Source organism: Trichosurus vulpecula, chromosome 1 (assembly GCF_011100635.1).
Source record: "Trichosurus vulpecula isolate mTriVul1 chromosome 1, mTriVul1.pri, whole genome shotgun sequence".
Classification (NCBI taxonomy): domain Eukaryota; kingdom Metazoa; phylum Chordata; class Mammalia; order Diprotodontia; family Phalangeridae; genus Trichosurus; species Trichosurus vulpecula.
In genome coordinates, this window is record NC_050573.1 from 510,767,191 (window position 1) to 510,788,485 (window position 21,295).

General features: G+C 33.9%; 1 protein-coding gene across 1 annotated transcript in view; it reads left to right on the forward strand.

Annotated features, from left to right (window-relative positions):
- The window catches only part of SNX2 (sorting nexin 2), a 76,151-nt gene extending 56,821 nt beyond the window's left edge, over positions 1-19,330 (forward strand). The window contains exons 8-15 of the mRNA XM_036740829.1: positions 1,831-1,906; positions 2,798-2,911; positions 3,165-3,258; positions 5,086-5,291; positions 9,795-9,938; positions 11,198-11,278; positions 11,394-11,465; positions 18,839-19,330. Coding sequence (XP_036596724.1) covers positions 1,831-1,906; positions 2,798-2,911; positions 3,165-3,258; positions 5,086-5,291; positions 9,795-9,938; positions 11,198-11,278; positions 11,394-11,465; positions 18,839-18,889 — 838 coding nt within the window. The 3' untranslated portion in view covers positions 18,890-19,330. The remainder of the gene's footprint in view (positions 1-1,830; positions 1,907-2,797; positions 2,912-3,164; positions 3,259-5,085; positions 5,292-9,794; positions 9,939-11,197; positions 11,279-11,393; positions 11,466-18,838) is intronic.
- The last annotated feature ends 1,965 nt before the right edge of the window (positions 19,331-21,295 follow it).

Below are 21,295 nucleotides of genomic sequence, written 5' to 3' on the forward strand. Positions count from 1 at the left end.
TATATGTGATAAAATTGCACTTCTTTCAGAGGGCCAAATGTGACAAAAACAAAGAATCTCAGATTTGGAAAGGACCTTAAAAGCCATTTAATCCTGTCCATACTTGAATAAGAAACTCAGCTGTACCATATATCCTACAAGTATCTCCTTTTTCTCAGAAACCTTTAGTGAAATGGGAACCCTCTGCTTCCAGAAGGCAGCCCATTCTACTTTTGAATAGCTCCGTTTGCTAGGAAGTTTTGCCTTTTATCAGGTCTCAGTTGGCCTTTCTGTAACTCTCATCCATTATTCTGATTCTGTCCTCTGAGACTAAGCAAAGCAAATCATCTTCCACATAACAGCCCTTCAAAGACAACTATCGTTCCTCCCCAAATCTGTTTTCTGAGCTAAACATCCCCGGTTCCTTGCATTGATCTTTGTCAGTAAAGATGAAAATCAAATGTTTGATTTTTAAAATTTGAACCTCTGAAATTTTTTCCCCCTCATTTGGGTAGTACTGCAGAGAACAGAAATCTCAAAAAATAACCTTTATAAGTATATTAGTATTTTTTCCAAGTCATTTCACTAAATTAAGTTAGCAGTTTCTTGGCTCACCAGAAACCTAACATAAGGTAGAAAGTGACACTTTGGATCATAGAATCCAAGAGAGAAGGGACTTCAGAGATCATCTGCTTAAGTGATGACATAAGTGACTCTTCAACTCTTCTGATTGTACATCCCTATCAGTAATATTTTTGCATATGTACCCTTAATGTGTTCATATTTATTTCTACATATATGTATTGCCATGCAGATATGTTGTTTACATCATAAAATGTGCACAAAACTAGTAAACAAAATAAAGATGGAATAAATAGTACTTTAAGAATAATTTTTTTAAAATGATATTAAAATATCCTTTTTTTTGCCCTGGACCAGGTAGGGTACTTGAAAGGTTCACTGCCACTGCAGTTGCAGAGGCTATAGTTAGAGAGGAGGAGGGAGGACAGGGAAATATGGGGCCAAGGACCAGGTAGGGATGACTGCTCAACAGCCTGTCTGCCTGTCTGAGAAGCAGTGCAGGCAGTGAATGTCCAGCCCACCTGCAGTGGACACTTGGGGAAGGAGAGTGGCATAGTCACAGGAGAACTGTAGGTAGGTACACTGAAAGCTATGCTATTCTCTTTAGCTTTAATGTCTCCTTTGCACATTCCACTTTAAAGACAACTGATGTAGCCCAATTCCGTAACTTTACATAAAATATATTAACACCACTGAGCTTAACTTACTTGATCCTAGGTCTTCTGACTAGGAAGAAACTCTTTCAGCTGCCTCATGTTGCCTGTGTCACTATTTTGCTTCATATTCTTGAGCAAATCACTTTACCCCAGTGCAGGGCAGGTACGGATGAATATGGAGCCAGAATTAATCCAGGTTGTCACCCTTTGCCTTGTATTGCCTTGGGCAAGTTACTTAACCTTTCAGGACCTCACTTTTTTTTGAGGGGTATGGGGGCACATACAATTAGGGGCTTAAGGTTGTGCCTAGGTCTAATTTCATTATCATAAAACTCATATACTGGCTGGTCCTCTTTTTTGTTTTGTTGTCGTTTCCCCTATGTAGAATTGAGAAAGAGGGAAACATGGTATGAAAAAAATAATCCTGACCTTTAAAGGAGGGGAGAGAAACTGTTTTAAACACTTTTTCAATCACTAAAAGGCTGTATAAATACTTAAAATCAAGTTGAATGTAGAATGATAGTATGATTTTGTTTTTACCTATTTTTATTCTCTAGGTAAAATATTTTAACACTTTTTGTCCTGAAATAGAATCCCAATATTTTTAACCTAGGTATCTTCAACGTACAGTGAAACATCCAACATTGCTTCAAGATCCTGATTTAAGGCAGTTCCTAGAGAGTTCTGAGGTGCTATTTCTATTTATTTAATTTTTGGGTTTTATCATTTTACTTCCTCCAACATGACATGTCTAAAATGGAATTTTGCTAGTTGTACTACATTTTTTCTTAGTATTTTAGTTTGTTAAATTAACTAGATTTCTAAAGAACAATATCTGTTTTAACAGAAGTATTCTGAAATAATTTCTTGAAAACAAAGCTAACATTTAAATAGTAATCTAAATATTCTTGCCTTTTAAAAAGACTAGGTTTTGCTTACGTACATTGTTGGAAATTTACATAAAATTATATACGTTTGTGCAAAAAATGTTTTTTATAAAAAGCACTTGCTGAAAATTTTAATGTTAGAGTAAGAAATGTTTTATTTTATGTCAGCATTCTTACCTCCCTTTTCTATATTTCAGGGCTTGAAGTTCTGTAGACAAGTATCTGATATTTCAGACTCAACAGAGTTCTAGCCAAAATACTACCTGATTTAGACTCTCAGATTTGAAGAGCAGTACTATGAAATTAATCCTCATTTTGTGAATATAAATTCTAGCCCAAAGAAAAAATTTGATTCCCTCCCTCTTTCTTTATTAACAATTTATCCCTGCTAGCAAACAGGTGGCTAGTGTTAAGGTACTTGGCAATTTCTTAATATCGTTTGACAAACAAGGTGTTTGTTCCATCTAAATGTAAAGATGCTGAAGAAAAGCAAATGGAAAGTCCATTTTTTAAGTTTTCCTTTGAGAATGTACAAGTAGTATATTTGAGAAATGAGGTCCTGCTATATTGAAATGTATGAGAGTGAAGAAAACACAACATCCCTTTTTTTTTTTTTCCCAGTCCCTCCTGTGCCCAGTTAAACCTCTAGGCTTTTAACCGGTTTGTTTGCCCTTATTTGTCATTCAATTCCAGCTGCCGAGAGCAGTTAATACTCAGGCTCTGAGTGGAGCAGGAATATTGAGGATGGTGAACAAGGCTGCCGACGCTGTCAACAAAATGACAATCAAGATGAATGAATCGGATGCAGTAAGAGCTGATTTTTCGACTTGAATAATGAGATGAATTAATGAGCCTCAACAATTGCATTTTAAAGCTGTAGAAGTAGAAAATAGGATATTAATTTGCTTATCGAGTTTAGTTCTCAGCTACATCAGTTGCCCACCATGGCTATACATGGCTAATTTGTTGTTTTAAAACAAGGAGTGTATCTTGCTATTGGTAACCCAATTTATAGTGGTTTGTTCTTGCTAAATTAACTCCATTTTTCATTTTTTCCTAGTGGTTTGAGGAAAAGCAGCAGCAATTTGAGAATCTGGATCAGCAACTTAGGAAACTTCATGCCAGTGTTGAAGCTCTGGTCTGTCACAGAAAAGGTTGGTTTTATTCTTTTGTGAGTTTAAGACCCTTAAGCTAAGATAAAGTAGCTTATTAAACTAAAGGCATTATAATGTTGTTCTAGAAAGACAACTTTAAAATGTCAAATCACAGTTGAAGGATACTCTAGTCTATTTCAGCTTATTTGTTCCTATCCAAATCTAATTTGCAGTTGCCATTTAGAAGTAGATTACATTTGTATACTGCCTATTATGAGCCAACCATTATGCTAAGTGCTTTACAAATATTATTTTATATGAGTCTCACAACAACCCTGAGAGGCAGATGCTAATATTATCCCAATTTTACAGGTGAGAAAACTGAGGCAAAAACATTAACTCGTCCAGTGTCACACAGATAGTGTCAAAGGCTAAATTTGAACTCAAATCTTCTTGACAGCAGAACCTATGTTTTACTCACCATGCTGCCTAACTGCCATTATAAGTTACTAAAGCCTTAAAAGGGCTTTTTTAAAAGAAATAAAATAAGATTATATGCACTTATGTTTCTTCATGTACATTAAATATATTTCTGAATTGGAGTATATGTATATGGCACAAATTTGAGCTAATTTACATTTAAGAAAGCATCAAGATTTTTTTAAAATGTCCTTTAAAAAACATTTGCATTTGATTCTGCATTTCTTTAGATAGTATAAATTTAAAAGTACTTTATTTTTACTTTGAAAGAACTGGAAAACTATAGTACTTTGTGTATGTGTATACATATATGCAGAGAGAGAAATTTTTTTTATATTTGAGTACTTTTAAGAGAACAAGCTAGCTTTTTAAACAAAATTATATTTGCCATAATACTTAACAAATAATCTTCCCATGTGCCATTTTAATTAAAATAATAACTGAACTCTATTAATGCATAAAATTTTCATTTATTGAAGATGATTTGTAAGTAGCAGTTATTGCTATTTTCATATCCATTTGTGAAATATTCCTTTAACAAAGAATTAGAATATAAAGTAACCAAGACTTCCAGCATATATAGTTGGCAATGACCATTTCTGAAATACAAACATAAAAACATTTATTTTCCTTTTCTTGAACACTTTAAGAATGATCCTTTGCTAAAGTTTCAATATAACTTGAACACCTCATTCTGAGCTTTGTTGAGCATCAAAGGAAGGAAAAGGAGATTTATTTTTAATGTTTCTGCAGTTTTCACTTCTCTGTTGAATTGTCCTTTTGAATTTTCTTTTATTTGAATAGCTGTTTTACGAAGAACTATAAGCACTCAGTGATGAGTAAGCTTGCAGGTCAAAGATTATGTGCACCATTCATATGTTATGCTTCTTAATGGCACTTTCATTAATGAAATGGGAAAGCTCAGGATAATCTCCAGTCTACTACTCTCCTTCCTTAATGATTTTGATACTTAATTATTTAAACCAGGAGTGGGGAACCTGTGGCCATGTTGCCTTCTAGGTCCTTGGGTGTGGTCTTTTGACTGAGTCAAAGTTTTACAGAACAAATCCTTTTATTGAGGAGATTTGTTATGTGAAGTTTGGATTCAGTCAAATGACCATGCTTGTGGACCTAGAGGGCCACATGGGCTGCAGCAGGTTCCCCACCCCTGATTTAAAGCCGCTGGAAATATAGACAATGATAAGTTTCGCTTGTTGCCAGGAGTTTTCTCTGAGTGTCTAGCATATTATGCCCAGTGCTATTTAATGTTTAATTGTTTCATATTCTTTTTTCATGATGATTACTAACATAAACAACACATAAAGACATAAGTAAGAAATTGTACACATGTATTAATTTGCTTTTTCTTGCTAATATACAGTAAAAGTTGTTACATTTCTTTTTCAGAACTTTCAGCCAACACAGCTGCCTTTGCTAAAAGTGCTGCCATGTTAGGTAATTCTGAGGATCATACTGCTTTATCTAGAGCTTTGTCTCAGCTTGCTGAGGTTGAAGAGAAGATAGACCAGTTACATCAGGAACAAGCCTTTGCTGACTTTTATGTATTTTCAGAACTACTTAGTGACTACATTCGTCTTATTGCTGCAGTAAAAGTAAGCTGTATTTTCCCTACTTTTGAATCTTCCCTATTCCCTCCGCCACTCCTCACTTTTCCCTTGTTATGAACGGGAGAGGATTTATATTAGGAAAATTTCAGTTTCTTTTACATATTTGTTATTTTAGAAGCATGTATATAGATGTACAGGTACATATGTGTGATATATGTATATGTGTATATGTGTGTGTAGAGACACACACAAAACTACAAATAACCGCACATTATATCATGAGGACTGGAATATCTTGATCTGAAAAGCAATTTGGCTTTGACAATATAGCGATGTATTAATATTTCTAATAACTTAAAAGGCATGCCAAATAAAGTCAAGCACTATACATCTATATTAAGGATAGATGTTTAGAGCTAAATAATGTTAATATCAGCCAACTAATTTAAATATTAACCAAATTGATGTAATAAGATCCAAAATGTTATGGGAAAGTATCTGCTTCAGATATTTTAAAGATAATATACAAGGCAGCTAGGTGGCGCAGTGGGTAGAGCACCGGCCCTGGTCAGGAGGACCTGAGTTCAAATCCAACCTCAGACACTTGACACATGTACTAGCTGTGTGACCTTGGGCAAGTCACTTAACCCCAATTGCCCTGTCCAAAAAAAAAATTAAAGAAAATTAAAGCTATCTTTATAAAAAAAAAAAGATAGTATACAAAGACTTTCAAGATTAGATAAATAGTCCCATATTATAGGTATCAGGAAAACCTTTTTGGAGAAAATGACATTTGAAATGGACCTTCTAGAATTTCAGCAGTTTATCTTCAGTGAATAGTCCGTTTTGGCTAGAACATGGAATATGTGAAGAGGAGCTGCTTAGTTAGTTATTAAAATGTTGCATCATCTGCTGTGATCGAGCTGAAATCTCAGGACTGTGGAACTCTGTTTCTGTGGATCTATCATCACATCTAAATGGATATTCCATTCCTGTCTCCAACAATGCAGATTGAAACTCATTCATATTTTTTCAATTTGTGCCATTCCTGTTCTTGTCTTTCCAAAAATCATTTCACAAAAATTTGTCAATAAAAACTACAGGCTAGCAACCTTCCTCCAGTTCCTATAATATATAATATATAATAGATACGAACAAAGCACTTGGGCCACCTTTCTGTTATCCTTTGCTTTTAGCACATGACTGGCCAACCTCATTTTCTGGTCATAAATTTAGAGATCATCCAATCCAACCCTTCATCCCCTCTATATTCTACAGATAAGGAAACTAAGTCTTAGAGAGATTTAGTCACATGTATGTGCTCATACAGATAAGTGGCAGAACTAGTATTGGAACTGAATCCCAAACAGCAGATCTGCACTCTACTCTGTACCATGCCAACTTCTTTTAGAGGATCATAGGTCTAAATCTGGAAACTTCAAAAGCTATCTAGTCCAACCCTTTCATTTAAAAATAAGCAAACGAAGACCCAGGGGTGTTAAATGACTTGCCTAAGATCACAGTAAGTGTGAGGGGTAGAATTTGGACCCAGGTCTTCTGATTCCAGAGCCAGTGTGCTTTCCACTGTATAGTTTTGCCTATGATGACTTTGATGATTTAAGTACTAGTCACACAAAAATCATCAGCCTACTTATGTCATTTATTTTTCCCCTCATTCCTCTTTAGTTACCTGCAAATGTGATTTTTTTTCCAACTTGTGCTGTTCCATGATTCATAGCCAGAAATCGTTGACCAAGAGAATATTGTTACTAAAAATTTGGACCTTTTGGGCAGAGTGCAGCCTGGAATCATTGAAACTGCCAAGCAGGACTTCCGGGTTATGAAAACACCAAGACAGTGGACTAGGCACTTTCCCCAATCCCTACTAACTCTCAAGGGCCTCTTTCCCTTCCATCCCCCACCCCCAATAAGAATTATATGCCAGGTATAGAACAACCGCTGCTAAATCCATCAGACAAAAAAGGGAAAGCCACACCCAGCAAGGTAAAATCCTTGCTAACATGAAAATTGACAATCCTTAAGGTATTTACACCAATCTTTAAATTCCCAATAGCGATGTATAACCAACCTTTGGGTTTGTACCTGAGGCCCATGTTGGAATTGCCTCCTGTTTCAGAGATTTTGCAGACAAACCTCAGTCCTTCATTCATCCCCTGCCATAACAAGTGGGAGGCATTGATTCTGCCTAGTAATATGTGGAGGAAGTGGGGAAAGCTTGCCATTATCTGCCTAGAGAAGTTTCTAGGTTAGGGAACCCCACCACCACCATGTCCACAAGGCACAGACATACTCTGTCTGAAATACCCTCTGTACCCTCTTTTAATCTTATAAAAAGTCATAGATGATGATTCAGTCCAATAAAAGAAGGAAAGGAGAACTACAGGAAGGGGGGATTTGGGGGGAGGGGGGAGGCAGGAAGAGACTGGGTCAGAAACCAGCCTTCATAGCATCACTGGGCCTAAAAGAAAGGAGACTGAAAAAACAGCTATGGTCAATTCCTATACTTGCATAGCTACTTATAGGAGAGACCAAAGCTGGTGAAACTTAAATCCCCCAATGTGGGAGGAGGCTGAAGCAATTTCCTAGTCTAATCCCAGGGGGTATACCCATTAGCAAAGAAGAAGGGATCAGAAAGTGAGTGATGAAGGAATATAAGGAAAAAAGGCTAAAAGACTAAAGATTTCAAGAGGAAAAAAACTTGGAGCACAATCATATAAATCATCAGAAGAATGAGTACTAAGCCCTCAAAGAGATTACAAAGCTTTCTTGATGAGTATTAGAAGACAAAAAAAGAAAGTAGGCCAGTGCTTGATGAAACACGGAATCCTGTGAAATCCCAAAAGAACTAGAACAACAATAAGAAAATCCATAATGTGGGTTCAAAAGAGAAATTATATCCATAAAAGAAGGAAAAAACATCAGAATGTATTGCTCTCAAGGCAAAGAAAAAAAGTTTTTTAAATTTATAGATTAGAAAAATTTGAATCTAAGGTTCTATTTTCTCCAAAAGAGCCAAAGAGAAGGAAGTTCTGCAGAAGACAAACAGAAGGACTCACTGAAAGAATGTATGATTACTTTGTGATTCCTGTTTTACCTGAATTGCTGGGGAAACTGGAAAGCAGACTAGCAGAAATTAGTTTTGGACCATTGCATTGCATAACAAATTGTAAATGGGCACATGAAGTTAATTTTAAATATGCCATTAAAAATAGAGGCTGAATCAGATCACATCTTTTCAGCAGTTCTTAGAATGTTATATCTTAACCAAACAAGGGATAGAAGCTACTATAAAAGGTAAAGTAATTTCAGTTACATAATTTGAATTACAATTACGTAAATTAAAGTGTTTCTATTAACAAAATTAATACTAAGAATAGAAACAGATGACTAAGAAAAAATCTTTTCATCAAATATCTCTGATAAGTCTGCTATCCAGGATATATAGACTGCTTATAAAGTAGCCAAAAGCAATTCTCCAATAGATAAGTAGCCAAAGGATTTGAACAAGTTCTCAAAAGAATTATTAATATTAATGATATGAAAGAATGCTATAATTCATGTATTTAAAAAAGTACAAATCATTCAGCAAATAAGCTAAGATGAAAACAAGGTGGGAAGAGCCTGTGTTGAAGAAGTTGTGGAAAGAGGAGTGTAATTGTGTATTGTTGATGGAGCTTTGAACTAGTCTAACCATTGATAAGCAATTTGCAATTTTGCAAAGAGTGACAAAAATGATATTATCCTTTGATCTAGGACTTTGGTTTACATTTGAAAAACAACATGCTCCTGTTAGAAATCTCTTTAAAGGGTAAAAAAAAATTTTAAAACTTACTTATTCTGAACCTCCTTAAAAGTCTTTAAAGTGAGTTTTGCTCAAAGTGGATTAGTTGAAGAAAGTAAGGATGTTTAGCTTAGAAAAGAGAAAACTTTGTGGGGGTCATGAAAGTTGTGTTCAGTTATTTGAAAAGCTGTCATGTGGAAGAAGGATTAGATTTCTTTTTCCTTGCCCTAGTGCACAAAATTAGGAGCAATGGAGAAGTCACAGAGAAGAGTTTAGGCTTAATATAAGGTAAAAATACTTCATAAAAATTAAAGCTTTCCAGAAATAAAATGACCTGCCCTCTCAGGCAATGTTCCTTTCCAGAGGTCTTCAAACAAAAGTTGGATTAACCACTCATTGGGTATATGTCAGAAACGGATTCAGTTTAAACCAGTTGGCCTCTTAAATTCCAAATCTGAAAGTCTGTTATTCTGGTATGGACCTCAATTTAATTGTATCACATATTTTGCTTGGATTTATCTTTCATTTTGTTTTGTCTTTTGTCAGTTTTTGAAACCATGGAGTATGAATTTTTCTTTTTCTTAACCACTGGTGTGTTTGCATTTAAGATAATAATCTTAATATATAAGAATACAGTTTATAAAGGCAGGTTATTTTATGTTCTCCAGTTTCACATCACTTCTAGAGTAATGAAATGTCAAATTATGTATTTCATTGTTAAAATTATGATAATATTGTATTTATAGGGTGTGTTTGATCATCGGATGAAATGTTGGCAGAAATGGGATGATGCTCAGATTACCTTACAGAAAAAACGTGAAGCTGAAGCAAAAATGATGCTTGCCAACAAACCAGATAAAATACAGCAGGCTAAAAATGAAATCAGAGAGGTAATTGTTGTCATTTGTTCTATCTGTTCACATTGTTAGATCTAAGTTATTCATAATTCATTCATTAATGCATATTTTTCATGTATTAATTTCTGAACCATTGGGCACTTTGGCTATTTCCATATATTTCTAGATTTTTTAGATTTATTTTAATAAATTCTACATAGTCTGAAATAACAAGAATCTCAGGGCTCTTAGCTTATGCCTAGTGAAGATAGAGTCAGAATGATAGACAGATATAGGGGGGAAATTTTTAAATTATCCTGTTACCATAATTTTAATTTTTTTGTAGTTTAATTTAAATGGTTAAATATATGTGTCTAAAAAGGACTAGAGTAAGAGCTATCCTATGTTTGTCTTTTGCAACATTCTCCCCATATATATATACATACACATATGTATATATGGTATATTAGTAAATTTGTGGAGGTTTGTCATAATATATACGCTTTTTTTGCCATGCTTCAATAAGGAAATTGAAGAGGTAGGACAAACTTTATATTTTTGAAAATAAATACAAGTGCTCTTTAAAGAGTATGTGCCAGTGTTGTTATATAAAGGGGAACCATCATTTGCATAGCTTAAATTTTCATAGTTTTTATTTTGGCTGCTTCATTGATCACTAATCACAACTTGTTTTGTCATTGCTGCACTTGATATATTTACCCATAGACCTTGAGATGGTTACTAGGGAATTTATTCTTCTCTGAACGTAATTACACCAGTGATTTTTACCTTTTTCGGTCAGATTTTTAAATGATTTATTCTGTATAGATTTTAATTTATTTTCATGGATATGTTTATAGCTTCTTTTATTTACATGAAAAATACTTTAACCTCTTCAAGGATATCACTTAACGTTTTGAAAATATTATAGAAAGGGAAGGAGAATAATATCAGTATAACAATTATATTTTTTATCTGGGAGTTTCATCTGTTATACTTTACCTATAGAAAATATCTTTGTGTAAATGCTAGAGCATTGCAGTCCTGGGTTAGACTCTATTGTAGAAGTAAAATATTAATAAACTTTCAAAAAATGGACTATTTTTGAGTAAAGAAAGCTGAAGTGTGTTCTGTTTAAAGAGTTAAAAATGTGGTATCAAGTTATAGTTTTGAGCTTCCTTGAGGCACTGAAGTATTATATTGAAGCTTAATTTGTTAGATAAGCCAGACATTGTAGATTTAAAACTAACTTCTTAGCTAGATGGGGATAAAATATAATTGTGTGTGTGTGTGTGTATGTTTTTCTTTATCAGTGGGAAGCCAAAGTTCAGCAAGGAGAGAGAGACTTTGAACAAATCTCCAAAACTATTAGAAAGGAAGTTGGAAGATTTGAGGCATGTATAATAGTTTTCTACTTTCCATGAAAACATGATGATATTTTATTGCAATTTTATCTTAACTACTTTGCTTTTTCAATTATGAGAATTTTTGTTTTATTTCATTTAATAGAAGGAACGAGTGAAAGACTTTAAAACTGTTATTATCAAATACTTGGAATCATTAGTACAAACACAACAACAGGTAAGCTGGATTCAATGATTTTAAAACTATTAAATTTGCTTCCCACGTAATTTTTAAAATGTTGTGTTGTTGACTTTTAAAATACCACTATCAGGGAAATACAGTTAGCAATAGTAACTGTGAAAAAAATTTTGAAACAAGTTTCTCTGATAAAGTCTTCATTTCTCAAACATAGAGAACTGAGTCAAATTTATAAAAATAAGAGCCATTCTCCAATTGATAAATGATCAAAAGATATGATCAGTTTTCAGATGAAGTAATCAAAGCCATATATAGTCATATGAAAAAATATAACTCACTATTGATTAAACAATTCTGAGGAACTACCTCATACCTATTAGATTGGCTAAGAGGGCAGAAAAGGTAAATGACAAATGTTGGAGGGGATGTGGGGAAAACAAGTCCTAAATGCACTGTTAGTGGAGTTGTGAACTGATTCCACCATTCTGTAGAGCAATTTGGAACTATGCCCAAAGGGCTATAAAACCATGCATACCCTTTGACCTGGCAATACCACTACTAGGTCAATATCCCAAAAGAGACAGAAAAAAAGAAAAAGTGTACAAAAATATTTATAGCAGCTCTTTCCTTGGGGTAAAGAATTAGAAGCTCAGAGGACACTCATCAATTGGGGAATTACTGAACAGGTTGTGGTATGTGATTATGATAAAATATTATTGTACTGTAAGAAATGATGAGCAGGATGCTCTCAGAAAAACCTGGAAAGACTTACATGGGCTGATGCAAAGTGAACTGTATCGTGTACAAAGCAACAGCAATATTATGGTAAGATGATCAGCTGTGAATGACTTAGATATTCTCAGCAATACAACAATCCAGGACAGCACTGGAGGACTTATGATGAAAAATTCTATCCATCCCAGAGAAAGAACTAATGGTGTCTGAATACAGATTAAAGCATACTTTTTTTAACTTTATCTTTCTTGAGGTTTTTTTTTGTCTGTGTTTTCTTTCACAGAATGATTATTATGGAAATGTTTTGCATGACTACACATGTATAACTTATATCAAATTGGTTGCCTTCTCAATGGTGGGGAGGGGACGAAGGGAGAGAATTTGGAACTCAGAGTTTTAAAAACGAATGTTAAAAATTGTTTCTACATGTACCTGGGGAAAAATAAAATACTACATAGATAAAAATAAAGAGTAGAAAAAAATTAAAATACCACTGTCAACACTCACCTCTACCACCCAAGCCTAGAACCTTTCTTTATAATAAGAAAAAACAGTTAAGTGAAACAAAACTCATGGTGTTCACATGAACAATACATGCAACATTTTCCACCTCCCTAGAGCCTAACTGGTCTTTGTATTTAATCTTAATTCCATCATCTTTTATTGTTATTTTTTGTTACATTATTGTGATCATTATATATATTGTTCCCTTAGGTCTGTTTTCCTTGCCCTGACTCATTTCATACATATTTCTAAGGTTTCTCTTTAGTCCTCATATTCCTCATTTTTCTTGGTGCAGTAATCTCCCATTATAATCACATATTGTGTTCAGCCATTCCCCAATTAAAGGGCACCCATTTTAACAGGGTTTTTTTTGTTTGTTGGTTGGTTTGGTTTGGGTTTTTGTTTTTGGTATACCTAAAGTGCTATTATGAATATTTTGGTAAATATATGGTACTTTTCTATCTCTTTGACCTCCTTGCATATATGACCAGTAGCAAGATCGCAGACTTAAACTTCTTTTATAATTCCAAATTGTTTAACAGAATAGGTAGGCCAATTCACATCTCTCCCAATAAATTACATTAGTATTCCTTTCTTCTTGAAGCCCCTCCAACATTAACTTTTTCTGTCTTTGACCATCTCTGTCAAATTATTGGGTGTGAGGTGAAACCTCAGGCTTGTTTTGTTTATAATTTCTTTTATCATTATTGATTTGGAACAGTTTTTCGTAATTGTTCTTTTGTGTCCTGATTTGCAAATCTTTTGTTCTTATCCTTTTACTTTCCTTATAATTTCTTATTTTAAGAAGTGATAACAAAATTGTTAATAAATTGAATCTGTGTTTTCCTTTCTATCTCAGAGGACAAATTTCTGAAAATAAAATGCTGGTTTTGAGGTAATAGTTGTTTTTATAGCAGGAAACAAAATAATTCACTTTGTTTCTACCATGGATATTTTTAATTTACCTGAGAAATTCAAATGACTATTCAGAGGTTCATAGCTTTTAGAAACAGAGAAGTGCTCTATCCTATTGTACTCTGTCCTTATCAGAGTATTAGAGAATACCAAAGTTTGAGGACATTGATGCATTGTAGCCAGAGTAGAGTAACCAAAATAGTAAAGGGCCTTGGGTCTGTAACATGTGAGAATTGATTGAAGGAACTGGGCAGGTTTAGCTTGGAAATGAGAGGACTCAGGGGAGACATGATAGTGGTTTTCAAGTGTTTAAAAGGATATCATGTGGAGGAGGGATTAGACTTCTTTTGTTTTTGCCCAGAGAACCAAACTAGAGCAAAGGGTAGAAGTTAAAACTCAAGGCTACTTTAGGATTGATGTTAGGAAAAACTTCCTAATGATCAGTTATCCAACAGTGAAATGAGCTGCCTTCTGAGGTGGTGAGGCTCTCCTCCTCGGAGGTTGTCAAGCAGAGACCACTTGTCAGGCATGTTATAGTAGGGATTCCTTTCATGTATGAGTTGGACCATATGCCCTCAGAGGTCCCTTCCAACTTTCATATTCTGTAGTTCAGGGGTTGGGCAAATGAAAACCTTAGGAAAGGCTTTTCATTTTTGCTATTTGACTAAAAACCAAAGAAGTATTTTTAATTTAAAATTTTATGAGTATATTTTGTTCTTATACACCTTCATTTCACCTTCCATCTCCCAAAGAGCCATCCTTTATATAAAAGTATAAAACAGAGAGCAAAAGGATTGTTCAGCAAAAGTAACCAACACATCAACAGATTCTCTCATTATATGCATGATTTATCCCCACCCCATCATCTATACCTTCTGCAAAAAAAGGAAAGAAAATGTATTCTTGTATTTCTTCTTTGGAGCTAAGCTTGGTCAATATAAGTTTGTAGCATTCAGTTTTAGTTGTTTTCTTATTCTTTCCTTTTACATTGTTTTTGTAAATATTGTTTTCCTGGTTCTGCTTACTTTTCTTTGCATCTGCTCGTAGAAGTCTTTCTATACTTCTCTGTATTCATCATGTTCATCATTTGTTACAGCACAGTAATATTACATATCATTCATGCACCTCCACTTATTTTAGACATTCCCCAATCTATGGACATTTACTTTACCTCTAGTTTGCTACCACAAATGTGATGTGAATATTTTGACAGGACCTATATGCCTTTCGTGGAATCTTTGGGTTATGAAACATTAAACAGATAGTAAAATGAGTCCATAGAAGCTCTAACAAAAAACTAATCTTGTATCTTTTAACAAAAAAAAGGTCATATAAAGCATCATATTATTTGAATGACCTAAGTAGTAAGTAATATAATTCTAATGGAAAAGCATCTATATAAGATGTAAGTTTTGAAATTAATAGGTGGTTTTAAAACAAGTGCTTAGAGTGTGAAGTTTTTATATCAACTATGCACTTTTAAGTTTGTTCACATTTAATATTATGTTTAAGGAATTTTAACCTAAGAATCAGGGGAGCCACTGTGAAAGTTCTGCTGTAGTGGAAAGAGTACTAGATACAAACTACCAACATTTCTTATGGAAGTAAAGCAGTGGTCACAATGAGGAAGCAAACAGGATTTGGAATTTGCCATAATCATCCAACATGATTTCCTTGTCAAGCAGAAATTAGTCAACAAGGAACACCACTGGTTTAATAAAATCATTTGCAAAATGCTATACGACAAGGATAGTGGAAGATCATGAAAAGTTTCACCTTATAAAACAATCAGAAGTCATAGAGGGAAAATGAGTTTATCAAAAACTTGGCAGGAGGTCCAGTTAAGCTATGTGATCTAAAGAAGATTTAAGGATAAAACTGGAAGGAGGACAACAACAGATGAAAAAATGAAAAAAACCTGCTAATATTTCTATGACTTTTTTCCCATCAATGACAATGGAGCCACCACATTTGGACATCAGATGAGCTATATGAGGAAGCAGAAGTGGCTTAAACGTGAATGAAGATAAGAAGAGTACTTGGACCAGACTAAGCTTACATACAAGAGGTCTTTGCAAGAATTGATAAAATTTAGGGGGAATTGAGGGTTTGATTTTCAAGATACCTGAAAGATGTGAAGATACTCAAAATTGGAAAACATACAAATGTTATTACTGTTGGGGGAAAAAAGGCAATGGAGAGCTCATCAATAACCACTTTCCCATATACCTAATTTCTTATTTCTACATACTTTGTTGCTACATTTTGTTTTATTACAAAGTCACTTCCCAATAAGCAGTCACCCCTATGGTGTACCTTCCTATAAATATAATTAAGCAAAAACAATCTGTTAAAGAATGATTGTAACTAATAGCAAATGACATTTCACTCCCTTGTGGTTTATCACAGTAACATAAAAGAAGGATCTGAAATCAAGACTGGTCATTGTATTTGACCTGAATTCTGTTGCCTTTTAGTGAAGATAATTTTGATCATTGTGTATTTTCTTCTTTTAGTTCTGATTTCTTTGTTCTGCATCAGTTTATAAGAGCCTTTCCATGTTTCTCAGGATTCTTCATACTTTAAATTGCTTCTGATATAATCCTTACATTTTTATACCACAGTTTTTTCCTCTCTACCCCAGTTGTTGGACACAGTTTGTTTCCAGCTTTTTCATACACAAATTGTGCTGCTATGAATATATATATGTATATACACATAGGTGTGTGTGTATATATATGTATGTATGTTTATATGTGTATGTATGAGACCTTTCTGTCATTAAACTCCTTTCGGTCTAAATCCAATCTAATAAATTTACACAATTCCTAATGGTCCAAATGGACCAATTACATCTCTCTGCTATTAGTGTGTATTAGTGTACACAAATTTTCAAACCCCCTCTAACACTGACCTTGCATTCTTTCTATTTTTTTTTACATTTTTAAAAATTTTTTTAGTTTTCAACATTCACTTCCATAAGATTTTGAGTTCTCAATTTTCTCCCCCTCCCAAGACGACATGCAATCTGATATAGACCCTACATATACATTCATATTAAACGTACTTTCACATTAGTCATGTTGTAAAGAGGAATTGGGAACCAATGGGAGGAACCATGGTAAAGAAGAAACAAAACAAAAAAAAGAGAGCAAATAGTATGTTTCAATCTGCATTCAGACTCCATAGTTATTTCTCCATCATGAGTCTTTTGGAGTTGTCTTAGATCCATGCATTGCTGAGAAGAGCTATGACTGCATTTTTTACCAGCCTTACCAGTTTCATGGTTGTGGATAGGTGGGTTGATAGTCTTCAGAGACTGTATCATTCAGGCCATCCAATCCACCCTGTACCTGAACAGTAATCCCTTCTGGTAGTATATGATCTACAAGTTGATATATTGTTGCTTCATAAAGACTGCTTCATAAAGACATTTTCCAGCTGTCTCACAAAAGATTCCCTTTCACTTTTGGATATCTGTTAGGAAGTTTTTGCCCTACCTCAAGCCTGAATCTGCCTCTTTGCAACTTCTACTCTAAATTACTTCTAATTCTTGTCTCCAAGTCAAAGAGAACAACTCTGTTCTTTCTTCTATTTGACAGCCTCTTTAAATAGTTGAAGACATGTCTTATCCCCTCTCCCCAAGTCCTCTCTTTTTCAGACTAATGATCCTGACTTCCTTTAACTGATATTAATATGGCAAGAGCTTTGAAGTCCCTCACTGTCCTAGTTCCTTTCCCCTGCATGAACTCAGACTCAGCACTGCCCTTCCTAAAATGTGACAACTATAACTGAGCATATTATTCTTTGTGTGGTCTGACTAAGGCAAAATACAGTGGTGATTCATATATTGGAAAAGTGCATAGAATGCACTGTCCCACTAAACTTGTTTTACTACAAAATTTTTGTTCTGGTACGGGGAAATCATGCATAGTAAAAAAAAAAAAAAAAGGAATGCCACTTTAAAGGTGTCTCCTTGTGCTGTGTTAAGATCATATGAAATTGCTTGATAGATGCAAGAGTGGAGAAATTTTTGTTTGATCTTCTGATAACTGGTATCAAGAGAGGCATATGACAAAGAGATTTGTATTTGCCAGAGGTTTTGCCACTGTCATGGGGGATGACAAGTGCAGATTTGGTAAAAATCCCTCACAAATACTTATGTAAGTTGGTGCATTAAGTAGGGTGCTGGTCCTGGAGTCAGGAAGACCTGAATTCAAACCTAGCCTTAGAAACTTATTAACTGTGTGACCCTGGACAAATCTTCTCCACTATAAAATGGAGATGATAATATTTAGCACCTATCCCACAGGGTGGTTGTGTTAATCAAATGAGATAATTTGTAGAAGTGCTGAGCATAGTGTCTGGCACATCATAGTTGCTACATAAATTATTATTCCCTTTATTCACTTCCCCAGTTGCCCCCAAAGTTTGATAAACCTTCTCAGTGAGATGTAGTCATTGTACACACTACTAAAACCAAATAGATGAAGATTTCTAGATTGTGATATGTATTCCATCCATATACATATATTGAATGGATACTGCAGGTAGAAAAGAATTGAATTGGAGAAAAAGTGGGCTGGATTAGATTTGGGAAATTGAGTAGAGCTTTCATGACCCCCCTGCCTGAAAGAAAAACATATCATAAACAATATAACATTTTCTATATTGTTGCAAAGCTGGGAAGATTAGCCTTCAAAGAATTAAAAGAAAAGGCCACCCAGAATGCAGTAGTAGCTATGAATAGACTGTGTGGCATTACCAAGGATGAACTGCATGCAGAAGTGGCATAAAAGATATCACTAAAGAGATCTATAACCAGAAAGGGCATTGAGCTAGATATATAGTTAAGAAAAAAAAAGGTGAACAGTGAGGCCACTTGCTGCACTAGTACTTCTGTAAGGTTAAGAGACCTACAGGATCTCCCTTAGCAAGTTAGGTTGACACCCTAGTGGAAGATTTATGGGAAGACATAAACAAGAGTCACATGGGATGAAAAGGTAGGAATGGGGTTGCAGTGTACTAGAAAGTTTATTCATATAAATGATTTAAATTTAGATAACTAATGTTTTAATTGGTTAACGTACATAATATTCAGCTGACCAAATAATTCATTAAAATGATAGAAGATTTCCATTCATTTGATTTACAACTGAATTTATATTAGTCCTTTTTAGTAGGCTACTTTTAGCTGATTAGTATGTATATGTTCGTATGCAAACTAACTTTCATATCCTTTGTTTTTATCTGCACAGCTGATAAAGTACTGGGAGGCATTCCTACCTGAAGCCAAAGCTATTGCCTAGCAAGGTGACTTCAAGTCAGAAGATTCTCTGGATTTTTTTTTCTCAGTTATGCTAAATTCCACAGTGAAATCACTTTAAAGTCATCTAAATAAACCACTATATATTTTATGAATTAACATGTGGCTTTTTTATATACTCTGACATTTTATTAACAAGCTGCATGTCCTGACCCTCTTTGAATCAAGTGGACTGTGGCATGACATTCTGCAGTACTTTGCTGAATTGAACACTATTGTGTCTTAATACTTGCACTAAAAAGTGCACTGCAAGGCCAGAAAGTTTTACAATATTTTTTCTTTACAATGTGTTCTGTTATTACTACTACTGTTATCTGACCTCTTTAAATCAAATTATAATTGCATTGATTAATGTTCACTTATACATTCCTGTACAGAATCATGATTTTGTGATTACAATAATAAAAGGTTGTACCTTGTGAAATACTAGTTTACATAGATTTTTTGAGCATGGTGATTAATATATAGGGACTTTTAAAGTGTTTTTAATGGTACATATTTTTTTCTTCTAGCAAATCTAGTTTCCATTATTAATTACAGTAATTCCTGTTTTTATTCATGGTAGGATTTGAAATTGTTACTGAAAAAATTAATCTGATTTATTCATCATAAGTCATTGAACAGCATGGTAAGATGAAAAAGCTTTTGGTCAGAGGGTCTGGGAGCAAATCCTGGCTTTGCCATTTGCTACCCGTGTGTAACCTTGAGCAAGTTCCTTAATCTCTTTAAACCTTAGTTTCCTCCTTTATAAAATTAATGGGTTGAATTAAATGACCTCCAAAGTTCCAGCTCTAAATTTATGATGCTATAACCAAAAGAAATCTTCATTTTTCAAAGATAACCAAAGAGTGTTCATACTAGAGTAGGTAAGGAATAGAGAAACTATGAGTGTTTGGTTTCATCCATATTATCTTCAAAGTTTAGTTTGTCCAGAAAAAAAAATGTTTTCTGTGCTTCTGGTTATAAATTTTATGTATTTGTCACATATTCTGTTATTGCTCTGATTATCCCAGACGTATAAGTACTAAAATAAATTTTCACACATTATAAAATTTAAAACAAATTTATAATTTTATATATATATATATATGCATACACATATACTTATAATTTTACATGCACACACTTTAATGTCATAAAATTTAATTTTTTTCCTAGGACAGGGTTTGACAGCTGATGACATATGTTGCTAAAGAAAGATGCAAAATGACTGAGGACCAAACTTAACAAAATTGTGAATTAAGTAAAATTTCTATGCCTACTATGTATTTTAATAGTCTAAATCCTTGCTTTTAAAGTATTAACTGATAATGAGTTAGCATTAGGTGTGTTCTCTTCCCAGTTCTCCCTTTTAAAAGGAACCCTTGCATATAGAACCTATAATACCTTTTCCTACATCCCTTCACTGCCCTGTTTCTGAAAAAGGAGTAAACACAGACTTGACTTTACCACTTCTGAATGGTTTCAGACCTCTGATAACAAGGCTCATGTTATGCAGTGAATATTTATGAAATTTGATCATCCCAGTAAAATATCCTAAATAGTAAGCATGGCTAAAACCATTAGAGGAAATTAGAATGCAAATAATAATTGTTGCCTTCTCTTATCCCTCTTTTCCCAAGGTAAGTATTTTATATCCTGAATACAGTTCATATGGCAGAGGAGGATTATGGTTGCAAAGGAGTAGAAAAGGTCGATATTCCTTTTTTGTTTCCTTTTTTTCCAACTCTCTCTAAGATTTCAGTTCATTTTTTGCTAAAAATTTTCAAATCCTTTTCCTGGAATTAAATTACTCTTTGACTATGTCTCAATGAGATATGACATATATTAGTATCCCTGGAACTGTGGTGAACCTGACAACTGTAGATGTTGTAAGAAGACTCCAGTTTTGGCTCTCAAGTAGTCACATAATGAGAATAAGCACTATAATAGGTCAGATAACATTAGATTTATTTTTAAAAAAACAAAACAAAATATTTGTTTATAAGTTTATAACCAAAGAGGAAGGGTAGCTCACCTTGTGTTATATAAAATCACAGAAGAATCAAAGTTTTTCCACCTATCAATAATATTTAATAAAATTATTAGAATCTACTGGTTATCATGTAGGAGCAGAATTCACACTTTTTATTTGAGTAGCCCTTTAATATTTTCAAAGCACTTTCACATTTAACATTTCATTTTAACCTAAATAAATTGAATTTCAGCCACTTTCACTGATAATTAGGCTAGTCAATGAATATATTTTTGTTCTCAAAAGGGGTATGTATAGTATATATTTTAAATAGATAATAGGTCAGATACGTTTTTTCACCATTGAGATGATATGCCCCAAAATCATTTTTTATCTGTAGGAATGTTCACAAGCAAGGGAATAGGGAGGAAATAC